We start from the raw sequence: 25,191 nt of genomic DNA on the forward strand, positions 1-25,191 counted from the left end.
AACTGTCATTGAACAAAATTGTTAAATATTATTGACTGTATTCCCTATGTGAAAAATTAAAAAAAAAACCCATATTAATGCAAAGGCTAATATAATAAAAACATGTAGACCTACCACACAAAACATGTCATTTCAAAAAGCTGCACAAAAAGTTGGCCCTATTAAATTTACTGATTATATGGTCATTATAAAAATTTCAACAGTTACTATTTTTTTAGCTTTAAAAGAAAAATGAGTTTATATGACAGTGGCATTGTAATTGGTGCCTACTTTTAGTTGTAGTTTTAGTTGTGGTTTTATACATATCTATGCAGTGAGAAAACTGAAATATTTTTTAATTCAGCATTTAGGTTTATTATATTAGCAGAATATTTCCCTGTAAGTTCTCTTATGAGGACTACTGCTTTTAGGTGAAAGGTTTAGCAAGTTTTTTTTTTTTTAACTTAGAGGTTTATTTATTTATTTTATTTATTTATGGCTGTGTTGGGTCTTCGTTTCTGTGCGAGGGCTTTCTCTAGTTGTGGCAAGCGGGGGCCACTCTTCATCGCGGTGTGCGGGCCTCTCACTATCGCGGCCTCTCTTGTTGCGGAGCACAGGCTCCAGACGCGCAGGCTCAGTAGTTGTGGCTCACGGGCCTAGTTGCTCCGCGGCATGTGGGATCTTCCCAGACCAGGGCTCGAACCCATGTCCCCTGCATTAGCAGGCAGATTCTCAACCACTGTGCCACCAGGGAAGCCCCAACAAGTTTTTAATGTTAATTTCTTTCTTAAATTGCTACGAAAATGTTGTAAATAGTCAATCCAACAAACTTTCCCTGTTATTTTCACTGTTATCCAGATAAAGTTCAGTGATGATCACTTTGAACTTCAGGAGTAAGACCTGTGTTCAGAGTGAATCACTGCCTTCTTACATACTGGATCTACTCACTCATGTAGAGAGAGCGTCAGCTCCACTGGAATTCAAAAAGCTCCACAAAGGGAGAAGTTTGCCTCTTTTGTTCACACTGTTTTGTTCTGGTGCCTAGAACAAAACCTGACAAATCTGTCTCTTCAGTGAATAGGAATTGAAACCAGATGTTATATGATAACCTGGAAAGACAGAGTTATAGTGCCTTAAAGATGTTTCTTTAAAAGTCAAATTGGAATAGTAAGGCTTTCTGGACCAACAGTTAGCGTTTGATAGAATCAGCATAGTTTTCATTCCCAGGTATTAGTGATTATAGCTTTCCACATTTAACACCATTTTACTTACTTATTCCATATTTAAATATGAGGATTTTCACAAATTGTTATATTTGTGTTAAAGCATGTATTTCACAAGTTCCAGGTATGGTATATAATTCTTCAGACTTGGATCCAAGTCTTGGCCCCATAGATTACCATGTGTGGGATCTTTGACTAACTTACTCAATTTCTTTAAGTAAGATTAAGTGAGATGATGGCATTTAAAAATCCTAATTCGGTAATTGTATAGTTTACATAAAATCAGTTAGAATAAACAAGGTGTTTTTTTCTTTTTTGTAATAAAAACTCGAGATCAGTTTATTGGCTATTGTCTTTTTTAACCATAAGATCTAATTTATTTCTGGCTTTAATTTTGTTTGAATAGTGTTAAGAAAGTTTTGATTCATTTAGCTAATAAGTTGCAAGTGATAATGATCTGATCTAGAGGCTTGGCATTAGAGTAGTGGGAAATTTTTCTTTCAGTACCTTTATTATTGTAAATATGAAGGGCAGAAAGTATGTATTACCATAGCCAGGACTGTTATATTTACTCTTATTATACAGTGGTTTATTATCTGATCAGAGCTGTACACATCTTTGGGTTAGTAGCTACTGTTATTATCCTCATTCCGTGCACGAGGAAACACATCCTTTGGAAATACAGGCAGGCCTGCTGTTGCGAAGTTCTGATATGCATGAACTTCTGTTACCACAATTTAGTTAAATAACACCTGTTGCCGAACAACATGGTTCAGAGTTCACTTACCATGGTGTATTAACCGTGAGTAGTTGCATAAAGCACAGACTTGGCTGCTGTCTCCTCAGTCCACAAATGACTGTATTTATGAGTATCATGATCGATGACCATTCACATCACTTTCAGATTCTGTCAGTGATTGATCACTATGCATCCATCAGTTATGCACATAACAGCACAGCATGGAGTTGTGTTGCTTCCTTGGCTCCCAGAGATACATGTTATTTTATAAAAATAGATAATTCAGAGAGGGCCTTGGCCAACAAAGATAAAAGTCTAACAAAGAAATGAAAAGTAATACTGTGGGAAATAAATCCAAGTCCTTTGTAAGTAGAATTACAGAAGGAATTGCTGACCTTGGGAATGTTGACACTGCTGCCATTTGAGAGACTCTAGATCTGCATTGCAGGTCCTCAGTGAAGGTGAACTTGCTGATGTAAATGAGGAAACTGGCTGTGATGAAAGAACGAAGATGTCCCAGAGAAAGCAAGACTAGCAAAATATTTTGTATTAAGGAAAGTCTTGGAGACATTTCATAACATTGAAAGCACAAAGGATAAAACGTTGGAAGTTGATCTGTACTCTTTTTTTTAAATTTATTTATTTTTGGCTGCGTTGGGTCTTCGTTGCTGCATGTGGGCTTTCTCTAGTTGCAGTGGGCAGGGGCTACTTTTCGTTGTGGTGCACAGGCTTCTCATTGCGGTGGCTTCTCTGGTTACGGAGCACAGGCTCTAGGCGCGTGGCCTTCAGTAGTTGCAGCACGCGGGCTCAGTAGTTGTGGCTCACGGGCTCTAGAGTGCAGGCTCAGTAGTTGTGGTGCACGGGCTTAGATGTTCTGCAGCATGCGGGATCTTCCTGGACCAGGGATTGAACCCTTGTCCCCTGCATTGGCAGGCGGATTCTTAACCACTGCGCCACCAGGGAAGCCCTGGAAGTTGGTCTATACTTAAAAAGGAATATGCCAATTTACCAAGCTATAGAAAAGACGCTAGTTCCAAATCATCAGTTACATCATGACAATTTGGAGCTAGCATCTTTTCGAACTAAAGATGGGAAGATACTAAATCATGTTTGTATACTGACAGGAATGATCCATTGGAGAGAGGGGAATTGATGCTGCAAGAGGGTGAGGAAAGGGACAATTGCAGGAGCAATGTATTTGAGCTGTTGGGAGGAGATTGAGGTCAAAGTCCCCAAGACTTCCATCACCTCCAGTCTAGCCAACTGCAGAGTTACAGGGAACAGTCCCCAAGATTGGCTTCATATCTGACAGCAGTTACAAGTCTAGAGTTCCCAAAACTACTCTCAAGTTCAGTGATTTGCTGGAAAGACCCACAGAACTCACTAAAAGTTGTTATACTTAGAGTTATGATTTATTACAGTGAAAGGATACAGATTAACATCAGCCAAGGGAAAAATCCAGAAGACATATGAATGCAGAGTTTCTTTCCTCATGCAATCAGGATGCTTTGCTCTCCTGGTCCAGTGTGTGACAGTACACACAGAGTATTGCTAACCAGGGGAATTCACCCGAGCCTCCCTCAATGTTCAGAGTTTATATTGGGGCTCCATTATGTAGATTTGATTGATTGATTGATTGATTGATTGCTCACGGTGTCTATCTCAGTCTCCAGTCTCTGGTCCCTCTGGGCATGATCCAAAGCTCCCGCCAACCAAGTTCAGGAGCTTTAGGAATCCTCAGTTTAATAAATTTAGTAAATCTTCAATATAAAAAAGCACTGTGATATTATACTGAATTTCAAGTATAACATAGAATATCTACAAATGAAAGAATTATTTCAAATATTTTATTCCATAGAAATATCATGTGTACCTCCATAGTGGATTTGAATGAGTAAGAATTGTGCATACACTCATCTTTCTTCACTGTTAAAATTGGTAAATCAACATTGGTAATATCGCAAGTTTCTTTTTGTTACAGTTTAGGTATACACAACCATTACATTGTAGTTCAGACTAGATGCTTTATTTAAACATTTGATCATTATTCCTATATTGGATGGGTTTTTCAAGATTGTAATCTTTCCCCCACTGAATGACATTTTTCTGGTTATAAAATATTTAATATGAAAAATTAGGAAAAGAAGGAGAAGCATAGAGCATAAAATAAAATCACCTGTATAATCTTGCACTGTAAGTTTTACATTACTCCACAGACAGGGTACAGTCCACTTATGGATAGTAAGTAACCTTTACTTAGGCTCTTTGTAGCAACAGTTTGAGTACCTGTAATTACATAATTATTTGTAAATATCTGTTTAATTATTTTTCCCTAGACTCTTCAAGTTCTGTGAATTCAGGAACTGTGTCATGTTTTGTTCACTGTTTTATCCTATTTGTTAACTGATAGATTAGCTAGATTTCCCGCTGCTGTAACAAATTAGAGAACTAGCATCCTTGTCTGTTGTATTGTCATCCATTGGCTGTCTGTCATTCCACGAATGAACCAAAGAAGGAACCTGTCAGGTACTGTCAGAGAAAACAGATGATTGTCAGTTATACCAAAACCTTTCAGGTTTGGGAGACAGAATCCAGATGAATTTCTATTCAACAGATTATAAACTTAGTTTCATTATGACTCATTTTAAAATATTTTTTATTTTGAAATAATTTTAGGTTTACAGGAAGTTGCAGAGGTAATACAAAGAGATCCTGTGTATCCTCCTTGCAGTCATCTTTAAGCCCTGGCAACCACTGTTGCTCTGCTCTCCATTTCTATTATTTTGTCATTTTCAGAATGCTACATAAATGGTATCATGCAGTGTGCAGCCTTTTGAGATTGGCTTTTTTTACTCAGCATGATTAATATTTATTCAACTTGTTGCATGTATCAGTTGTTCATTCCTTTTTGTTGCTGAGTAGTATTCCCTGTTATGGCTGTACCACAGTTTGTTTAACCATTCATCTATTGAGGGACATTTCAGTTTCCAGTTTTTGGCTTTTACAAATAAAGATGCTCTGAACAGTTGTGTACATGATAATGTTTTTGTTTGGACATTAGTTTTCATTTCTCTGGGATAAATAACCAGGAGTGCTATTGCTGGGTCATATGATAAGTTATATATTCATTTTTTTTAGAAACTGCCAAAGTGATCACCAAAGTAACTACCATTTTACCATCCCACCAGCAATGTGTGAGAGGTCTGCTTTCTCCAAGTCCTTGCCAGCATTTGGTATTGTCAGTTTTTTTCTTTTTTATCTTGGCTGTTCTAAACATGTGTACTAGACTGCATCTCCTTGTGGTCCTAATTTGCATCTCCCCAATGGCTGCTGATACTGAACATCTTTTCATGTGCTTATTTGCCATCTCTATATCCTCTTCAGTGAAATGTCTCTTCGTGTCTTTTGCCCGTTTTCTAGTTGAATTATTTTTTAACTGTCTATCTGCCCATCCATCTACTCATCCATTAATAGCATCTTCTTTTTCAAAATGCATTTCAGAGTAACTCGCAGATTATTAGTACACTTTACCCATGAATACTTTAGTCTGCGTATCATTAGAGCTCAACGTTTAAAAATTTTTCTTTTTTCTTTTAATCGTTTTTTCTTTAGGTAATATTTACACGCAATGAAGTGCACCAATCTTAAGTGTATCATTCACTGGGTTTTGACGTATTTGTAACATTTACTCCTTGGGATTCATTTTATAGCTAACATCCTAGGTGCCCTTATGGGATGCAGTTCTAATCCAGTTTAACCATTTTGCATGAACTATAATCTGGCTGCTTTTATGGTAAAAGGGGACAATTGGTTACTTTTTTTCCATTACACCTCTGGCTCAATGTGTGATCCTAAGACTACCGGGATCGGAATCATCTGGGGTAGTTGTTAAAACAAGATTTGTCTGCTCCACCCCATACCTGCTAAATCAGAATCTCTAGGGGTAAATTTTAGAAATTACATTTTACAAACATTCCAAGTTCATACGTATTTACAGTCCATTCCCTCAGAAGTTTTTTCTAGGCAGGATCATTTCTGCTGTACCTGATGGTTCATAACTTTTCAGCTTTCATGCTAAGTGACACAAAGCTATATGTTCTAATATAGCCCATCTCCATGGCTTTCTACTTGGACAAGATAGGACCTTACTTTCACAACAGATTGTCACTTGTGTCCCATAAATCTAGAGCTTTTGGAATGCTTTTCAGTCTACAATAGATGTTTAACAGTGACTTTGTTTTCGAATTAATATTACTGTATAGTATAGTTGAAACTATTAAGAGAAGTTGGCTAAGAAATTGCCTAGCTTTTTACTTTGCTAGATTTATTAAGCCACAACACATCCCTTTTCCAATTTTCAATCACCAGAAAACTGAATGCATAATCTGATTCTCAGACTAGTTGGTAGAGATGCCTGTGATTTAGGATTATGCCCTTGAGAATCCAGGACTTCTTAACTCAGCACTATTGACATTTTGAGCCACATAATTCTTTGTTGTCGGGGCCTGTCCTGTGCATCGTTGAGATATTTAGCAGTATTTCTGTCCTGTACCCACTAGGTGACAGTAGCAACCCCCTACACCACTTGCGACAACCAAAAATGGCTCCAAACTTTACTGAATGTCCCCTGGGGACAAAATCACCCACAGTTGAAAATCACAGCCTTAAGAAATAATTACTGTAAGGAAGTACATGTAAGGATGGTCTGTGCTACTGAAGAAACTAACAATAACAAAAGTTATTGATTGATACTATTATGTTTCAGTACTTTTTAATACTTTCATGAGATTTCTCTAAAAACTTCATGTTATGAAAAGTTTGTATCTCTTAATGAACTGTTCTTTTTACTAGATAAAATCTATCATGGTTCTAATTCTTCATTGGTTTCTAGGAAATTCAGCTAAGTTTGTACCAGTTAACAGTGACTTTACTAAGCTGCTGGGATTTTCTTAGTTACTTGGCTCATGTTCTTTTATCCTTGGTGTTATATCTAAATGTCTTATTGTGAACTACTTAAAACTCTTGATGAGGAGAGATGTACGTTTTTGGTAAGTAAAGAATCCTATTCTCTTTAAGTGGCTATTTAATAGGTGGGTGAGCTAATTGAATTTACTGGAATACAGGGATTTTTTTTCTTGCAAATAAACCATTAGTAATACATTCAAATGAGAGCTGTAAGTGGTTTAGTTTGAGACTGAATGGTTAAGGAACAAGTAGTAAAATGTGAGCAGTAGATGATGAAATATGAACAAGAAAATAGGCTTGGAGTAGGTATTATCTACGTGGTTCCGTGGTCACTATAACAGAGATAATAGATGAAGTGAAGAAACTTCTTGTATTCTAGGATTTTATTATTAGAGTGATGATGTTACATAGAACTGTTTTCCTGGGAGATATTACATGGGAGAAGTATGATTTGACTTCGAAGAAGAGGTACACATAATGGTTAAGAGCATGGCTTTAGAGTTCTCACCACCGTTTCCTAGCTATGCAACTTTAGGTAAGGTTCTTAATGCTTGTATGCCTTAACTTTTCTTACTTGTAAAGTGAAGTTGATAACAATACTACATGTTTCATAGGGTTTGAGGAGGATAAATAATAGACATAAAGCTCCTAACTTGGGCTTCCCTGGTGGCACAGTGGTTAAGAATCTGCCTGCCAGTGCAGGGGACACGGGTTCGAGCCCTGGTCCGGGAAGATCCCACATGCTGTGGAGCAACTAAGCCTGTGCGCCACAACTACTGAGCCTGTGCTCTAGAGCCCGTGAGCCACAACTACTGAGCCCATGTGCCACAACTACTGAAGCCTGCGCACCTAGAGCCCGTGCTCTGCAACAAGAAAAAAAAAAAGCTCTTAGCTTGATGCCTGGCCCGTAATAAGTGCTCATTAACTGTTAGCTGTCATTTTTAACCTTCACTTAAAATAATTCATAGATTAATGGCATGATTTACAGAGTTTTAGTGTATTGGTTTGCATCTCAAGATATGAATATATATGCATATATGTATATATTTATATGTATATAGAATTTTAAAAATTATGTAGTTCTAAATTCTTCATAGATTATTTAAAGCTTTTTTTTTAATTAATTAATTTTATTTTATTTTTGGCTGCGTTGGGTCTCCGTTGCTGTGCAAAGCTTATTGTTACCTTTATAGTTGAGTCTTAAAAAAATTCTTCTTTTTGAACAAGTAACTTGAGACAAAACTATGTATTAACTGTCTCATTGGAGCAAAGAATTCCAGTAATGTAAAATATGGTGATTTGGGAATATTTTACATGTGTTTAAGATATAGGACATTGTTTCCATAGAATATCTGTTAGGGTGTGAAGCTCAAAATGGAAAGAAATAATGTGGTGATGTACATTTGTTACATGTCCTTTTAAAACACTTTTACAAAAGCATATTATAGATAATTAAGACATTAGTAGGATCTTTGTATCACACTTTTTAGTTCATCTTAGCATCAGAATGATTTATGTAAAAGATAAAGAGTAACCTTTATGCATACAGTAATGTGTGAGGTCACGGTTTGTAGAAGATGATTTTAATAGACTTATTTTATAATCTTCACTCTGTAGCACAAATTTTTAGAACTTATTTTGGGGGTAACCTTTTGAGATTTAGCTCTCTTATTTCCATTAGTATCTCAAGAGATAACATACATTTATTTGCCGGTGTAGCATATTTCATTATCATAAGAAAAATAATATGCTTCCTAAACAATCAGAATTGAAGTCGTAATCTTTTTTTAATGGATAAGCCTTTAAGGGAAAAGGTGAAAAGTACCATGTTTTAGCAGTGCTCTCCTCCTCCATTCTCTGCCGTTTTAGGCTTGATCTTGAATGATGTCAGGGATCCTTAGAGGGAGAGAAGTGACAGAGAATAAAAGAAGGGTGGTAATTGAGCTCTTTGGGATTGGAAGTGCTGACAGTCCCCAAAGATAAAGCACAAGTGGCATGGTCTTTTCTATCTAGGGCTTAAAACTAGAATTACTTTTCTTCTTTACAGCAGAGCTTGGAATTTTGTTGTTATTGTATCCTTTTGGATTTTCCCCCAGCTATTGTGTTTTTGCTTTCTTTCTCCTTTATTTTTAATTTTGCTTCCAGTGCATGTTATATGCTTTAATTTTATAGTTATCTTCTGTTAAGACAAGAGGTCTTTAATCAGTGATGGAGAAGAAAGACAAGGCAAAACCTTCATTTGCTAAAAATGAATTCTATAAATGGCCAATCATGCTGCCTACTATATTATGAATGCTAGTATTCAGTACTTTATTATATACAGAATACATTTTAAAAATTGTAACCTCAGTTAAAGTAGTTAGTGTTTTGGAACTTTTTAAATTGCATAATTTGTTTCTGAACTACTACATTTGCTATAGCTTCAGTAGAGGCAGTGAAGAACAGTAGAATAAATGTGCTTTTGATATCAAACTTGAGTTTTGCCTGATTCCCAGTTGACATCTATTAGCTTATATGATCTTGATCTTTGGATCCTTTGGCTAAAAACTTGAAAATTAGGATCCTTACCTTTGGTAGTTGTTAGTCATTTACATTAAATAAGTGTGAAGGCGTGTCTGGTAGTGTTAAGTGCATTCTGTGTCAGGTTCTCTTCCCCTCCACTCTCCACTGAGCCACCTTATCCCTACTATTAAGAGTTTATTGTTGAAAAAAAAAGTCCCAGAGTAACCTTTGAAAGGTTTATATTTATGACAAAATTAGAAGGAAAAAGGAATTTGAAAAGAAGTAGAAGAACAGAAGAAGGCAAGTAGGAGAAAAAGTTAGCTCTGATAAAATGCTTCTTTAGATAACCAGTTCTTCAAACTGGAGAAGAGTGAGTTCTTTCTGCTTACATTGTTGCTGCTGTTGTAGGTCAGCAACATATTTATAGAGGTGGGCATGTTTTGTTTTGAATGTTTATATAAATAATGAGCTTTTGGCTCATCTGGGCAGTTTTGCCTGTAAAAGTTTTCTAGTTCTTTGCCTTTTGTACTTTCTTCTTAAATTTTCCCCGAGTCAGTAAAGGGGGGGAGTATGTAGCTATTTAGGCAGTAAACTGGGGGATGACTCATACATACTTGTCAGACAGTAATGGTTATAATGGTAGAATGATGAGCTCCCCACACCATAACTTAGCCTGGTGAGCCTCTGAGGAGCTGCTTACATGTTTACATGACAACACAGAACTTGATGGCCATTGTTCATTATATCATGTGATATATTTTTACTGTTGCCAGTGTGATACTGTAGCAGTGGTAGTTGGGCTACCTCGATATTACTCACTTTGGAAACCGCATAGTTCTGATTTCTAAGTCTATGGCTTATTGTAGTTCTCTGCCTAGGTGTTTTTGATTGTGTATGTGTGTGTTAGAGCTTATTAAGAAGCATTGTATAGCCTTTTGATTTCAGGAAGACCTTTTTAGTTTATAAATCTTAAAGTTGGAAAAAGGAAGGAAGACCCTTAAATTTTTGTGTTTGTAGTTTCCCTGTCTACCATTATATAATGACTGGGCATTGCAAAAGGAAAAAAAGAATGGATACACTGAAATTAGATTTCTTTCCGTTAGCTCGACTACTGATTTGCTGTGTGATTTTGTGGTTTACTTTGTTTTGGCATATTTTCTTATGTAGCATAAGGATTCTGTCTTTCCTAGAAAAATTGCATAGATAAATACTATATAGTACATAATAAAAAATATATATACATTCAGGATGTTCATATATCGTATCCACTCTGTTTTTTTAGAAATTGTTAACAGTATTCCTCCAGTGGAATTCGAATCAGCTACCATGGATTACTTGTTTTCCCTTGTTTGCAGATTATTTTAGGCATGGGAACTGTAGTTCAAAGATTTGTTTTTATTACTTGAAGTCAGTTTATCTTGCCATAAGTTATATAGTTCAGGGATTATAGGATAACAAAAGATTTTTGTATTTCTCTTAAGATGTTAAAATGATATGCAAAAAATTACGTGCCTAATGTTTTGTGTGTTTTCAGGTCCAATGATGCACCAGCAGCCTCCTTCTCAACAGTACAGCATGCCTCAGGGAGGTGGGCAGCATTACCAAGGCCAGCAGCCGCCTATGGGAATGATGGGTCAAGTTAACCAGGGCAACCATATGATAGCACAGAGACAGATTCCTCCCTATAGGCCACCGCAACAGGGTACGATTCCATTTGGAAAGTTTTTAACAGTAGTCGAAAGGCTTTAAATTTTAATGAACTTTTCATACAGGCAGAGTCAGAGCTTTTTGTTTCTTGATTTCTAAAAATCATATTTTATTATTTTTCTTAAAAGGCAGTGGGTATAGCAGGTACAAAGGGTCACAGAAAGTGGATATGAACTTCCTGGTTTATAGCCTTCTTTTTACTTACTCTTTTCTGGGAAAAGTTTACGTCAAAATTTTATATCGAAAGCTTACTAATTTACAGCAGAAAATACTGTCTTATTTTTGAGAGGTTACTAAATATACGGTCAGAAACAAACCCTAATTTATTTCAAACTGCTCTAATATCAAAATAAAAAGGAAATTAATTTTCTTCCAGTTTGAATCTCTTTTTAGGAAGTTAATGTTTGTTTTTTTGAGTTGGTATTGTTTGATATTGCATGTATGGTCTTAACATTAATTTTTGTGAAATGTGGTGTGTGGTGTTGCTGTGTGTTTATGTATGTGTGTGTATACGAATAGTCAAAAGTATCTGAAATGCCAAAGCATGGGAGGGGAACCTACAGCTGAGAAATCATCTCTCATAACACCAGATTAGACGGAAAGCCTTTGAATGACCTGGAGAACAAATTATTTACATCTTGACTGGTTGTGGTTTTTCAGGCCCACCACAGCAGTACTCAGGCCAGGAAGACTATTATGGGGACCAGTACAGTCATGGTGGACAAGGTCCTCCAGAAGGCATGAACCAGCAATATTACCCTGATGGTAATCTCTCCTAATGTTAACTTTCCCATTTTCTATCCCTGCCCAGTATTAATGTGGGTAGCTACTCAAAACATTCTAATCAGAATGAAGAAACTAACAATGTGTTTCTTCCAAATTTAGAAACACTTCAGTAATCTAAAGCATCAATGGTAGCATTAGTTTATAATCTATTTTAAAGTATATTTTGTTTGGTTATTCCATATTAGTACCATCAGGAATCATGTTCTGTCATTGGAATCCTTTCTTATATGAAAGAGGATCCTTTTATATTTGGAATTGTTCATTTGAACCAAAGCAAGTGTTACTAATTTACTTTTTTAAATAAAAGCTTTATTGAGGTAATTCATATACCGTAAAGTTCACCCACTGGTTTACTTTTATGCATTGTATAAATACGAAGAGAATATAGTTTTGAGTATTCTTCCAAATTTCATCACGTTAGTTAATGTTGCATATGTCTCAAAGAACAGAACTATGTTTATATACATTAGCATTTGTACTTGAGAAAGATTTTAGAGACTGAATCATATCCATAATATAGCTGTTTATAATAGAGTTAGTAGAATAGAAAGGCATTTGGAAACCAGATTTTAACTTTAGTTATTTAGTTTAATGGTATGTTTATTTTTTAGTGGGAAGGTGGCTTGTGAAAAAGTGGTCAGTAAAAGATGTACTGTGCTTAGTAGTAATACAAGCATACAAGCAGGCTTTCATCATACAGTTCTTTGTTTTCATGTATGTTTGAAAACTTTATGATACAATGTTGAAGAAAAAATAATACAAACATATAAAATTGATCAAATAGAGGTGGTTAGATTTTTCTTGTTTGGAAGGACTTGCCAAAATCTTCATTTATATTAAGCTCCCTTGATGTATTTAAGGTAAACTACCTAACAGAAAACTTGGGCAAACTAAGAACTTCAAGCTGAAGTGTTGGGACCATTTGACTAGAAGCTAATGTAAGCTAGCAAGAAGATATAATTTGGTGTATTTAAAAAATAATTTTGTCCACCACTTTTTATCAATGTATAAAGCATAAGTGGTATAAGGACGTTGGTTTTTTCCGGCAAAGATTCTGCTTACACAGGCAGAGCACTCACTCACCTGTAGAATTTTGCACACAAAATATATGTTTGTTAGTGGCAGTGATATGTATGGCTAATTCTGGTTAGAAAACAACATTTTTTTAAAATGTTTTACTTGCCCTGAATTATTTAGAATGTTGGATTTTTTTTTTCTTTTTCCTCTCACATGTAGACATTATATATTTTTTTTTAATGAAAAACTTTAGTTACATTTATAGACTATAGATATTTTAAAGAAATGAACTCTAGGTTGTTAAATATTATACATTAGGAAGTCTGCTGAAAATAAATGATTGTTTTGTTTAATTTTAAAAATACATTTTAAGTAATTGAGTTGAACTTAACACTGTTATTTTGGTCCTGAGTATTTCCTGAAATGTGAAATTTGTATTGTTATAAATATGAACTTTCTATTCAAAATAGAGATGTTATTTTTGTAAATAGCAGAACTTTAAGGTTGCTATAAATAATTCATTTTATTACATAATGGAATTTTAAAATTTCAGTGGTAATCATTTTTGAATAGCTGTGTATTAATATATTTGTCTGACATTTACATAGAGTATTCCATTTATAACAACAATTAATTTTCTTAAACAGCATTGGATATTTTGTTATTATGTTCAGATACTATGTCAATAAATATGTAGATTAGGGGTTGGCAAACTTTTTTCTGTAAAGGGCCAGGAAATATTTTCGTCTTTGCAAATCATGTGGTCGCAGTCTAAACTACTGAACTCTTGTGGTAGCATGAAAACAGCTATAGAAAATATGAATGGATATGACTGTGTTCCAGTGAAACTTTCTTTACAAAAACAGGCCACCTGGCTGTGTTTAGACTGCAGACCATAGTTTGCCAATCCATAATATAGATATTTATGAGGTGGTTTGGGAACATTGGAATACTAGAGCAATGAGTATTACATTTATTCATAACTATATTCCTCCTTACTTAATTAGGTATTTTTCTAAAATTTAGTTCAGATTTTAGCTAACTGAAAAGTTATTTCTTGCGATTTCTTTGAGCAGCTTAGTTAAAAGGACTAGAGTATTGATTTCATTAAAAGTCTAGTCATCTTGCAGGTGTAAATTTATCGTGCCTTAAAATTAAAGGTGTACTCTAGCACTTAACACAGTATTAATTTTATGAAGGTGTATGTTTGTGATACTCTAGAAATATTTTCTAAAGGCTCCTAGAATGGCAGGATTAAGCAATATATTTTTGCATCTGAAAATACTTTGAGATACATATACTTTAAGCAAGTTAAAAGAAAATGTGAAAAATTTGTTTCAGTTTCTTTTAGGGGAAAAAAACTTATGGAGCTCTTTTATATTTTGCATTGTTTTAGCATATGCTGTGGAATTGGCGACCAGCAGAACAGGTGTTTGACAAAATATAATTGCTTCCTTTGTTCGTTCTAATTTAATTCAAGTTATTTACATGTGAAAGTCCTAAATGCTTTCATTTTCTTTTTTTTTTTTTAAATTGAAGATAAAGTTTTTTTTTTCCCTCCTTGATGAGGATTATCAGAGTTAAGACTAAGTGTAATGTTTCTAAAACTGTTTTTTGCTTAAAAAAAGAATTGCACGTTATCTCAATATGAAAACAATCACATTTGGTAAATATTTGGCTAATGCAATTGAAATTATTTTTTATGTATTTCCATTTCTTTTTCTTTTTTTCAATTTTATCTGAAAGTTTAAATATATTTAGGGTTTTCACTCAGTGGCCATTAACGTTTCTTCCTGTCTCTTGTCGAATTGATGTAGGTCATAATGATTACGGTTATCAGCAACCGTCGTATCCTGAACAAGGCTACGATAGGCCTTATGAGGATTCCTCACAACATTACTACGAAGGAGGTATCTATATACCTTCACACACATACACATATATATCCCCTTCTACAGGAACGAAAATTCTTGCATAAGACAACTTCTACCCACGCAAAGCTCTCGTAGAATACTAGTTGCTGGCTGTCTTGAAAGTTGCAGGGAGCCTAGAACAATCAAAATAATTTCCTTACAAATATTTAAAATGTATAACCATGACTTGCCATTTCTAACAACAATAAAAAGACTAAAACATTTTAAAATAATTTTTTCCTCAGTGGAAATTTTCTATTTGAACATAAATCCATCAATCCAATTTTTTTTTCTTGTGTGTGTTTACATATGTATAATTTTACATATAAGTTTAGTGCCTTTAGGAAACAGCTTGCTGATCTTGTGTAGCTAGTGTGTGCTCTTGTAGCTGTCTTTAATTTTGTCTTTTTTATTTTATTTAGCATAGTCATGATCTTATGACTGTGATGTTCCAGTAAATGTAATGCTCGTATGGCAGAGACGCTGAAAATGCTGCAGTTCAACCTTGCACAATTGGCTTTAACTGCAGTTTGTTTGGCCGAAATCCTTCTGTTTGGTTTGAGTTTTTTCTTTGTTTTGTTAACTTTTAAAAATCAATATGGCATTTTATTTTGTTCTTGTGTTGTTGGCTATGCATCTTAGAGGAAAAAAGTTAATTAAGCAAACTTCTCAGTTTTTTTTTTTTTTTCCTCTTCTCCAATTATCCTGTAGGGAATTCACAGTATGGCCAACAGCAAGATGCTTACCAAGGACCGCCTCCCCAACAGGGATATCCACCCCAGCAGCAGCAGTACCCAGGGCAGCAGGGCTATCCAGGACAGCAGCAGGGCTACGGTAATGGCTTACTGCAATTTATTCTTGTCACCAAAAAATGTGATGATTACTCTTTCATAATACGGAAGTGGATATTTAATGTTTATTTTTCTAAGAATTATTTTTGAAAATTCACAGTTTTAGCTTAGCCTGTTACTGGAGTGTTTATATTCGAAGTGTTGTTCTTAAACTAGTAATCCATTTAAAAAGAAACATAAACTAGAGATGGCTCATTGACCAAAGGTACGGTACGTAGTCACTCAAAGTGAAATCCTTAATGAATTCTTAAACCAATTTGGCATCCACAAGCAGCCAATAGCTTTCTATGTGCTTGGAAAACTGATGAGTTGGGTGATTATTAACAACATCTACATAATCCGCTTGGCAAATTTGTTTCTAAAACTAATGACTGTTACCGTGAAAAGTAACATTGATCTTTTAGTGTACAAGTGAGATCTATTTGGAATGCGTAAAGAAAATGTCTTTGTCATTCTCTGTTAAAATAGCAGTATACACATTCATAGGAGTATATTTATTGCAGGTATGTATCTTACACTTCGGGAGAAGTATAGCCATCTTTTCTTATTATATACTCACTATAATGTCTACTAGTTGGCTATCTCACTATTAGATAGGGAGGGGGGGAATAATGCAGACCTGATATCTCAGTCTTAAATTTTCGGCTTCTGTAATAACTACTTTAGATATAGGAAAATATGATTCCTACGATAGGAGAAGTAGCTGCTTAATCTGACATCATCTCTTGCTAACATGGCCTCTTTTTTTAACATTAGTAATGTCTTATTATTTTTATTCATTGGTTTAAACTCTGCTGTTATTATGGGCACCTCTTTCCATAAAGAAAGCAAATCTAAGAACCAGGATCAGGCTGAAATTCTCTTGCACCTTTGACAGAAGCACTGGAATTCAGCCAGGTATTGGGTGTCAGGAATTTTCCCCAAAATGATCAGTTCTGGTTCCCAAATTCCAACTATGACTTTAGAAATAGTCCATGTATTTCTTGTCTTTACAAAGGGACTTTCTTGCTCCTCTCAAATGGCATTTCCATTTCATGACCATTAAATATTTGTACATTGAATAAATAGAGTATTCTGGTTTTATTGTGTTTGCATGAAAACAAATATTATGTGGCTCAGTCAGGTAAGTTTATTGATTTAAGAGAAATATTATTTTCAGTGGAAAGAGAGAGTAAAAGAAATATAGTGATTTTGACTTAAGTAGTTAAATGCTGTTTTGTCAGACATCGTTGGGCACCCTAAAGGAGACATTCCCATTTTGCTTATCTATAGGTTTCAGCTGTCAGACTTGCTTCTAATAAAAAATACAGAGTTTTAATAATTGGATGCATAATAACTAAATAAACAAAATAATAGACTGGTGGAATTTAAGCTTGAAAATTTCTTGTTCTCTTTGACATCTTTCTCTGCAGTGTTTTTTTATGACAGGATTTGAATGGCTGTGATAGAAAACATTTAAGTATCAAAGCTTTTCAGCTTATGCTTTATAAAGCATTCTTTACAATAGACAGGAGTAGAGTTTATGAAATAGACGTATTTGTTTGGCAAGCCAAATTAGTCCCTTGTCATCTCTGGAAGTTGAAATCCTTCATTTATATGGGTTAAGTATTAAAGGTGATGGGTACACAGAGTGTAACTTTTGAATCATGTTTTTTCCACATACAGCCTGTGGCTTTTCAAGTCGTCTTTAGTTTCTGTTTGAAAATATTGTGATAATGAGTTTGTCAGTGCAGAACATAAAGCTTTCTTTTGGTGATTGCAAATGCAAATCTAGAATTTACATGTAAAATCATTCTTTGTGATTCTTTTAGTTATTGCAAGTATAAATCTTAGAGTTATACAGCTGTAACTATCACTGATTTCCAAACTTTATTCAGAAATTACTTCAGTATTTCAATTTGAGTCTGCTCCTTGCCTTTTCTTTTCACCGCATGCTTATTATACTGGTTAACTTCCTAGTAGAGGTATTGATGAATTTCCTTAACATCATGGAGTTAACCTGCTTTACAACTCCTGAGTCTCTTTTACTCATTTTGACGTATAAAATCTTAATGGCTAACACATAGCACAAGTTATACTGAATCAGAGCATCTTGGTACATGGTAGTGTCCTTAACAGTATTTTTACTTCTTATAACTTTTGGAATGTACTTCAAAACGCATTCAAGAAAAATCGAGATACCAGACTGCAAGGGAATATGGGAACACCTAATCTTAAACCACTTCTGGAATTCTAGGGACTTACTGTTTTTCTTCTGGGCTCTTGTGTGTGCTGATTATTTTACAGGTCCTTCGCAGGGTGGTCCAGGTCCACAGTACCCTAACTACCCGCAGGGGCAAGGGCAGCAGTACGGAGGTTACAGACCAGCCCAGCCTGGGCCACCCCAGCCCCCGCAGCAGAGGCCTTACGGGTATGACCAGGTGAGTTACCCGGGCAGCTGGGACTGCCCTGTTGTTTGCTCACTCTCGATTAGGTTGCACGTTTCTCAGCTGAAGATTCATTTTTCCCGCCTCTTGTTTATAGTGTTAACCGAAAAAAGGTGGTTACTTACTCTTGAGTCTTCTTCATAGAACGCTGACACAGTTAATCATCGTTGCTGTAGCCTACGAAACATGGCGTATCTCTAAGCGCCAGCATTCGTTCATGTTCGTTCATTCATAGTCTCTCCCTGGGCTTTACCCCCCAGGCATACTTCCCCTTCGCTATCCCAAACATTATTCCGTGTTCTAAAGCCCTTAATTTCTCTGATATCCCTCACGTTTACTGTTCAAGACTCTGCTTTGACCTGTTGAAATGTGGAGTCCATCTGAGGCAGTGCTCTTCCTGGCTCTCGTCTGCACTCCAGCATGTGCACCCCACTCCCCTCACATGCACGATATCCCTTCTCTTTAAGCTCACACGCACCACCTGTCTCTGTTGCCTCCTTCCATACACATATCCATTATCTCAGATATTAATCATCTTTCTTTCTCCCCTGTTATCTTCCCTTCTACTACCTTCAGATATCTGTTAGTGTATCTCATCCTAAGATGACTGTATTCTCTTGAACCTAGTGTTACCTTCTTTTTATCAGTAAATTTCTCAGACTTAATAATCTGTGCCACAGTCATTGTTCTGTGAATCTTCTCATACATACTCTAAGTTATTATTAAAATGATTTATTATGTTGGCAGGTTTTTTTTAATTGATTTCAGGTTTGTCTGATGACTTTCTAGTGAGGAGAATCTGATCTCTTCACCGCTTAAGCTACCTAAAATAGGTTACTTTTTAATGTTAGGGTTCCAGGACCAGTGGGGATGATCTGGTTTGAGAAACAACGCGTATGCAGTGCTGATTAGACTCTAAGGCGTAAGCAGCTCGCTCATCGACGCTCTCTTAAGTCTACAACCCCCTGTACTGACACGTTCTAGTTAAGTGGAAAAAATAAAAGAGATATAAGAGGCTTAAAATTATGGACAGGACTTCCCTGGTGGCGCAGTGGTTAAGAATCTGCCTGCCAGTGCAGGGGACACGGGTTTGAGCCCTGGTCCGGGAAGATCACACATGCCGCGGAGCAGCTAAGCCCGTGCACCACAGTTGCTGAGCCCTTGTACTGCAACTACTGAAGCCTGCACGCCTAGAGCCTGTGCTCTGCAACAAGAGAAGCCACTGCAATGAGAAGCCTGCCCACCATAACAAAGAGTAGCCCCCGCTCGCCGCAACTAGAGAAAGCCCGTGCACAGCAACGGAGACCCAACGCAGCCAAACATAAATTAATTAATTTAATAAAAAAAAAGTATGGACAGATAAGTAATACTAAAAAAAATACACTAGAACTAAATCAAAGGATTAGGCAGAAGTTTTATCTAAATTTTAAAAGTAAAATAAGTGTTGACTAGTGAGTATCTAAGGACAAGATCCCTGAGCAGATAAAACGTAGGCTCCTTCACATCCACAGGTTAACTGTTGAAAAGTGGTCCTTTACTCCTTAATTCAACAAATATTTATTAATTTTCTGTGTATACTATATTATGTCCTAGATGAGTAAAACAGACCTGGTCCTTATGGCTCATGGAGCAACTATCTGGATCTTCCTTGACTTCACTTTAGCATTTGACACCTGTTCCTGTCTTCATTCTTAAGTGGTCTTCTTTAGCTTCTATATTACTGTACTATTTTGTTCCTCTTACATTTTCAGTGATTCCTCGTTTATTTTTTACTTGTTTCTCATCTTTCTTTTCCCCAGATATCAATCCTTGGCTTAGTGTTTTTCCCAGTCTCTATATTCACCCTGTCTTACATTTTCAGTGTCCTTAGCCTCCTCTTCTCAACCCAACTTCAGCTCCATTTTTCCAGCTGTGAGCAGAACATCTCTCTTTGGATGTCTTGTCATTTTCCTCAGCTTCATCATTTTCTCTCTAAATCAACATATTTCTAAGTCTCCCAAACTTAACATCATTCCTTAAGCAAATGTTTCTCAAGCAACATTTATATGCCAAGTACCTAAGATGGGGCTATATTGGGAAATAAGATCGACATGGACTCTGCCTTTGTGAACTTGAGTCTAGGTGGGAACAGACAAGTAAGCAGATGATACGATATAGTGTGAGAAGTACTTGGATGAGGAAAGGCAAGATTTTTGTGGAAGGGAGCTCCTAACCCAGACATGTGTTCCTTGGGAAGTATTATATAAGTGTGAGAGCCCAAGGATGAGTAGGTATTAGCCAGCTGGTTGTGGAGGAGAGAAGGATATTCTGGTCAGAAAGAAGTGCACCCACAAAGGACTCGTGTTAAGATGTGTGGCTCAGTAAAGCAGGAGTGTGGGGAAGAAGAGGCAAGAGCGGAGAGATGAATTGGGGCCAGATTAGGAGGGCTCTTATAAACCATGTTGGGGAACTTGGGCTTTATCCTGATAACAATGTGGAGCCTTTAAAGTGTTTTAAATGATGTATCTAAAGTATATCATATATGCCAGCAGTGGCTGGCATATATGATAGATATATAATATGTTTCTTCTTTTATCATGATAATTATTCCACCCTTTAAAGTTCTCGGGAATTTTGGGACTATACAGTAGAAAAAGACCCATGATGCTGGGGTAGTTGCCAGACACATCTTCTTCCCCATTGGAAAAGGCTATGAGGAGGGGACCATTCTAGCTACTCCAGTGTTAGTAGCCTCCCCACATCTATCTCATGGATCCCCCCAACCCAAACACCTGTTGGTTTCTTCGTTTTAGGGAAAGTAGTTCAACTCTTCAAGAGAGTTAAGGCAATGGAAAAGAAATCTAATTATAGTGGCGTTTAGGCAGGTGACTCTTGTTGCAGTATGCAGGATGAATTAAAAGAGAGGCATTGGGAGAGAACCCTGTTAGGGGCTGTGGGCCCCCCTCTCCCCCCACGCCTCCCGGGTCAGTCTTTCCATCTCCGTGAACAGCAGCTCAGTTTTCCACTTCCTCAGGCAGAAAACCCAGAGTCATCCTTGACTCCCTTCTTTTTGCAAATCAAACGTCTAGTCAGCCAGCAAATCTCATCACCTCTTCCTTCAAAATACATGCCATATCTATAGTCATTTTTCACAACTTCCTGCCCTTACCCAAGTCACAGTCATAACTCTCACTCATCTGGACTGTTGCACTGTCCTCCTTCCTGGTCTTCCTGCTTTCCTCCTGGCTCCTCTACAGGATGTGCTCCTCACAGGACCTACAGTGATCTTTTAAAAACGTCAGTCAGATTAGGCCACCCCTCTGCGCATAACCGTGTGGCGACTTCATTCCCACCCAGAGTAATATAATGGCCTAGAAGGCCCTGCTCAGCTCATGTCCCCAGCACCTACCCCACCACCTCACCTCTGTATTTATAGCCGCCCTCATTCATTCTGCTTCAGTCACACTGGCCTGTTTCCAGCATGTTTCTCCCTCAGAACCTTTGTATTTACCTCTCCCTCTTCTGTTGTGTCTTTATTTGCAGTCAGTTCAAAATATTTTCTGATTTCGCTTTTGATTTCATCTTTGACCCAAGAGTTATTTAGAAGTGTATAGTTTTTGAATATTTGGGGATTTTCCAGATAGCTTTCAGTTACCAATTTCCCATTTAATTTCATCATCTTGATAGAACATACTTGATATGACTTGAATTCTTCTGCATTTATTGAGACTTCTTTTATGGCTCAGAATATGGTCTTTGGGGATGTTCTGTAAATGTCAGTTAGATCAAGCTGCTTGATAGTGGTGTTCAAGTCGCCTATGACTTAGCTGATTTTCTGTTCTATTAGTTATTGAGAAAGGGATATTAAATATTAAATCTCTGGCTATATCTGTGTGTTTGTCTATATTTTCTTGCAGTTCTATTCATTTTTGCTTCATGTATTTTAATGTGACTTTTTAAAAAATTTTTATTTATTTATTTATTTGGCTGTGTTGGGTCTTCGTTGCTGCACACAGGCTCTCTCCAGTTGCGGCGAGCAGGGGCCACTCCTCGCTGCAGTACACGGGCTTCTCATTGCGGTGACCTCTCTTGTTGCAGAGCACGGGCTCTAGGCGTGAGGGCTTCAGCAGTTGTGGCACATGGGCTCAGTAGCTATGGCTCACGGGCTGTAGAGCGCAGGCTCAGTAGTTGTGGCGCACAGGCTTAGTTGCTCCACAGCATGTGGGATCTTCCCGGACCAGGGCATGAACCGGTGTCCCCTGCATTGGCAGGCGGATTCTTAACCACTGCGCCACCGGGGAAGTCCCAGTGCTACAATTTTTAAGGTGCATATATTTTGGGGATTTTTATGTCTTGATTAATTTTCTCCTGTATCATTATATAATAACTCTCTTTATCCCTGGTAATATTGTTTGCTCTGAAATCTGTTTGTCTAATAGTAATATCATTTTCTTTGGATTAGTACTAGAATGATAATATATTTTTAATCTTTTTTATTTTTAACACATTTGTAGTTTTATGTTTAAATTGTTTCTTGAAGGCAGTGTATACTTAGGACTTGGGTTTTTTTGGTTTTTTTTTTTTTTTTTACCCAATCTATCTCTGCCTTTTAATGGAGGGGGTTTGAACATTATGTTTAATGTGAATATGGATAATGGTTAAGTCTGTCATCTTGATATTTTTTCCTATTTGTCCCTTCTGTTCTTTGTCCTTTTTCCTCATTTTCTATCTTATTTTGAATTTTTTCTGTTTTTAAAAAATCATTTTTAAGACATAATTCACATACCATTCATCATTTAAGATGTACCATTGTTTGTTTGTTTTTTTTTAAGTATGTTTATTTCCCTCCAAACACCCAGCCCTAGGAAATAGCTGATTTACTTTTTGTCTGTATGGATTTTCCTATTCTGAGCATTTAGGCTAAGTGGAGTCATGCATATGTGGTGTTTGTGATTGGCTGCTTTCACTTAGTATAATGTTTTCAGGGTTCATCCATATTGTATCATGTATCAGTACCTTTAAGTGATATTATACCATTTCATATAAAGTATAATAGTTTACTTTCATTTCTTCTCAACCTTTGTGTTATTGTTATAATTTCCACTTCTACATATGTTACAAACCTCATAGTATGTGGAATTAGTTTTGTTTAAAATATCAATTATCCTTTAAAGATACTTAAATGATTAGAAAAGAGTCCCATATTTACTAATGTATTTACTGTTTCTTGTACTTTTCATTCCTATGATAAATCCATATTTCCATCTGGTATCATTTTCTTTTGCCAGAAGGATTTCCTTTTAAGATTTCTTATAATGCAGGTCTTCTGGTGATAAACTGTTAGGGTATTTTTTTTTTTCTGACTGTTCTTAAGATTTTTCCCCTTATCAAATTATCTGAGTATTTTCTTATGCTTGGGGTTTGTATAGCTTCTTGAATTTGTGACTTTATGGTTTTCATCACATTTGGAAAAAGTCTGACCAAATATTTTTCCTTTCTCTACACCTGTACCCCTCTCTCTCTTCCCCAGACTCCAGTTACATGTGTATTTGACCGCTTAGAGTTGTGCCATAATTCAGTGATCCTCTGTTTATTTAATTTTTTAATTCTTTTTTTTCCTCTCTGTTTCATTTTGGGTAGTTTCTGTAGCTGTGTTTTGAAGTCCACTAATCTTTTCTTGTTCGTTGTCTTACCAGCTTTTAATCCACTCCCAGATGTGTCTCATTGCAGACATTGTATTTCTCATCTCCAGGAGTTTGATATGGGTCTTTTTCATATCTTCCATGTCTCTGCCTCAAGTTTTGAACATGAGGACTATAAGTACGTTAACTGCTTTAATATCCTTTTCTGGTAATTCTAACATCTGGGCCAGTTCTGATCTACTGTTTTTTTTTCCCTCCTCGCTTTGGGTCATATTTTCCTCATCCTTTCCATGTGCAGTGATCTTTGATTAAATGCCAGAAATTGCAAATATTACTTTTACGTTGTTGAGTGATGGATATATTTGTATTCCTACAAACATTTTTGAGTTTTGTTTTGGGATGCAGTTTAGTAATTTGAAAACAGCTTGATCTTTTGGGGATTGCTTTTAAGATTTGTTAGGCAGGACCAGACAGTGTTTAGTCCTGGGCTAAATATCCCCACTAGTAAGTTAAGACCCTTTTGGGTACTCAACCCAATGCCCTGGAATTATGAGGTTTTCCACTCTGGCTGGTGGGAATAAACACTATTTCCATTCCTCTGTGAGTGCAGGAATTGTTTCCTCTAATCCGTTGGGGTGTTTCTTTTCTGGGACTTGGGTATTTTCGTTGCATGCATTTGCATATCAGTGCTATGCTGAATACTCAGGAGGTTTCCTCTGCAGATCTCCACAGTGCATTTCTTTTCTCTGTGCATTTCTTTCCTCTTTGGTACTATGGCCTGTGAACTCTAGCTCCTTTTTTTCTCTTCAGACTCTAAGCTTTATCTCCTTACCTCAGACCCAGCCTCACTTCCTCTCCATATGCTGCAGTGTGGAAACTCTCAGTGCAGTAAGATGCAGTAATCAGAGTGCTTGCCTCATTTGTTTCCCATTTCTCACAGATTGCTGTTCTTTGTTACCTTCTGTCCTGTGTCCTGAATACAAGTATTTCATATATTTTTTGTAGTTTTGGGGGTTATTTTGGCCGTGTTGGGTCTTCATTACTGCACGTGGGCTTTCTTCTAGTTGTGGCGAGCGGGGGCTACTCTTCGTTGCGGTGCGCAGGCTTCTCATTGTGGTGGCTTCTCTTGTTGCAGAGCATGAGCTCTAGGTGCGTGGGCTTCCATAGTTGTAGCACGCGGGTTCAATAGTTGTAGCTCGTGGGCTCTAGAGCGCAGGCTCAGGAGTTGTGGCGCACGGGTGCCAGGTGGCATGTGGGATCTTCCCAGACCAGGGCTCAAACCCGTGTCCCCTGCATTGGCAGGCGGATTCTTAACCACTGTGCCACCAGGGAAGCCCTGGGGTTTTTTTCAGGCTGGAGTATAAATCTGTCTTGACCAGAAACCTACTTAATTTTTAAAAAATAGACCTTTTTTTCAGCAGTTTTACATTTACAGCAAAATTGAGAAGAAAGTACAGAGAGT

The 25,191-nt window shown here is 36.7% G+C and overlaps 1 protein-coding gene across 4 annotated transcripts in view; it reads left to right on the plus strand.

The window, feature by feature from the left end:
• The window catches only part of SS18 (SS18 subunit of BAF chromatin remodeling complex), a 76,527-nt gene that overhangs the window by 43,317 nt on the left and 8,019 nt on the right, over positions 1 to 25,191 (plus strand). Inside the window, exons 6-10 of one of the 4 annotated variants that reach the window (XM_007197581.2) lie at positions 10,943 to 11,110; positions 11,776 to 11,880; positions 14,736 to 14,828; positions 15,543 to 15,665; positions 17,969 to 18,102. In XM_007197581.2, the coding sequence (XP_007197643.1) occupies positions 10,943 to 11,110; positions 11,776 to 11,880; positions 14,736 to 14,828; positions 15,543 to 15,665; positions 17,969 to 18,102 (623 nt within the window). The remainder of the gene's footprint in view (positions 1 to 10,942; positions 11,111 to 11,775; positions 11,881 to 14,735; positions 14,829 to 15,542; positions 15,666 to 17,968; positions 18,103 to 25,191) is intronic. The other 3 variants (XM_007197582.3, XM_007197583.2, XM_007197585.2) reach the window with 3 other exon arrangements.

The sequence above is a fragment of the Balaenoptera acutorostrata genome, chromosome 13, assembly GCF_949987535.1.
Source record: "Balaenoptera acutorostrata chromosome 13, mBalAcu1.1, whole genome shotgun sequence".
Classification (NCBI taxonomy): Eukaryota; Metazoa; Chordata; class Mammalia; order Artiodactyla; family Balaenopteridae; genus Balaenoptera; species Balaenoptera acutorostrata.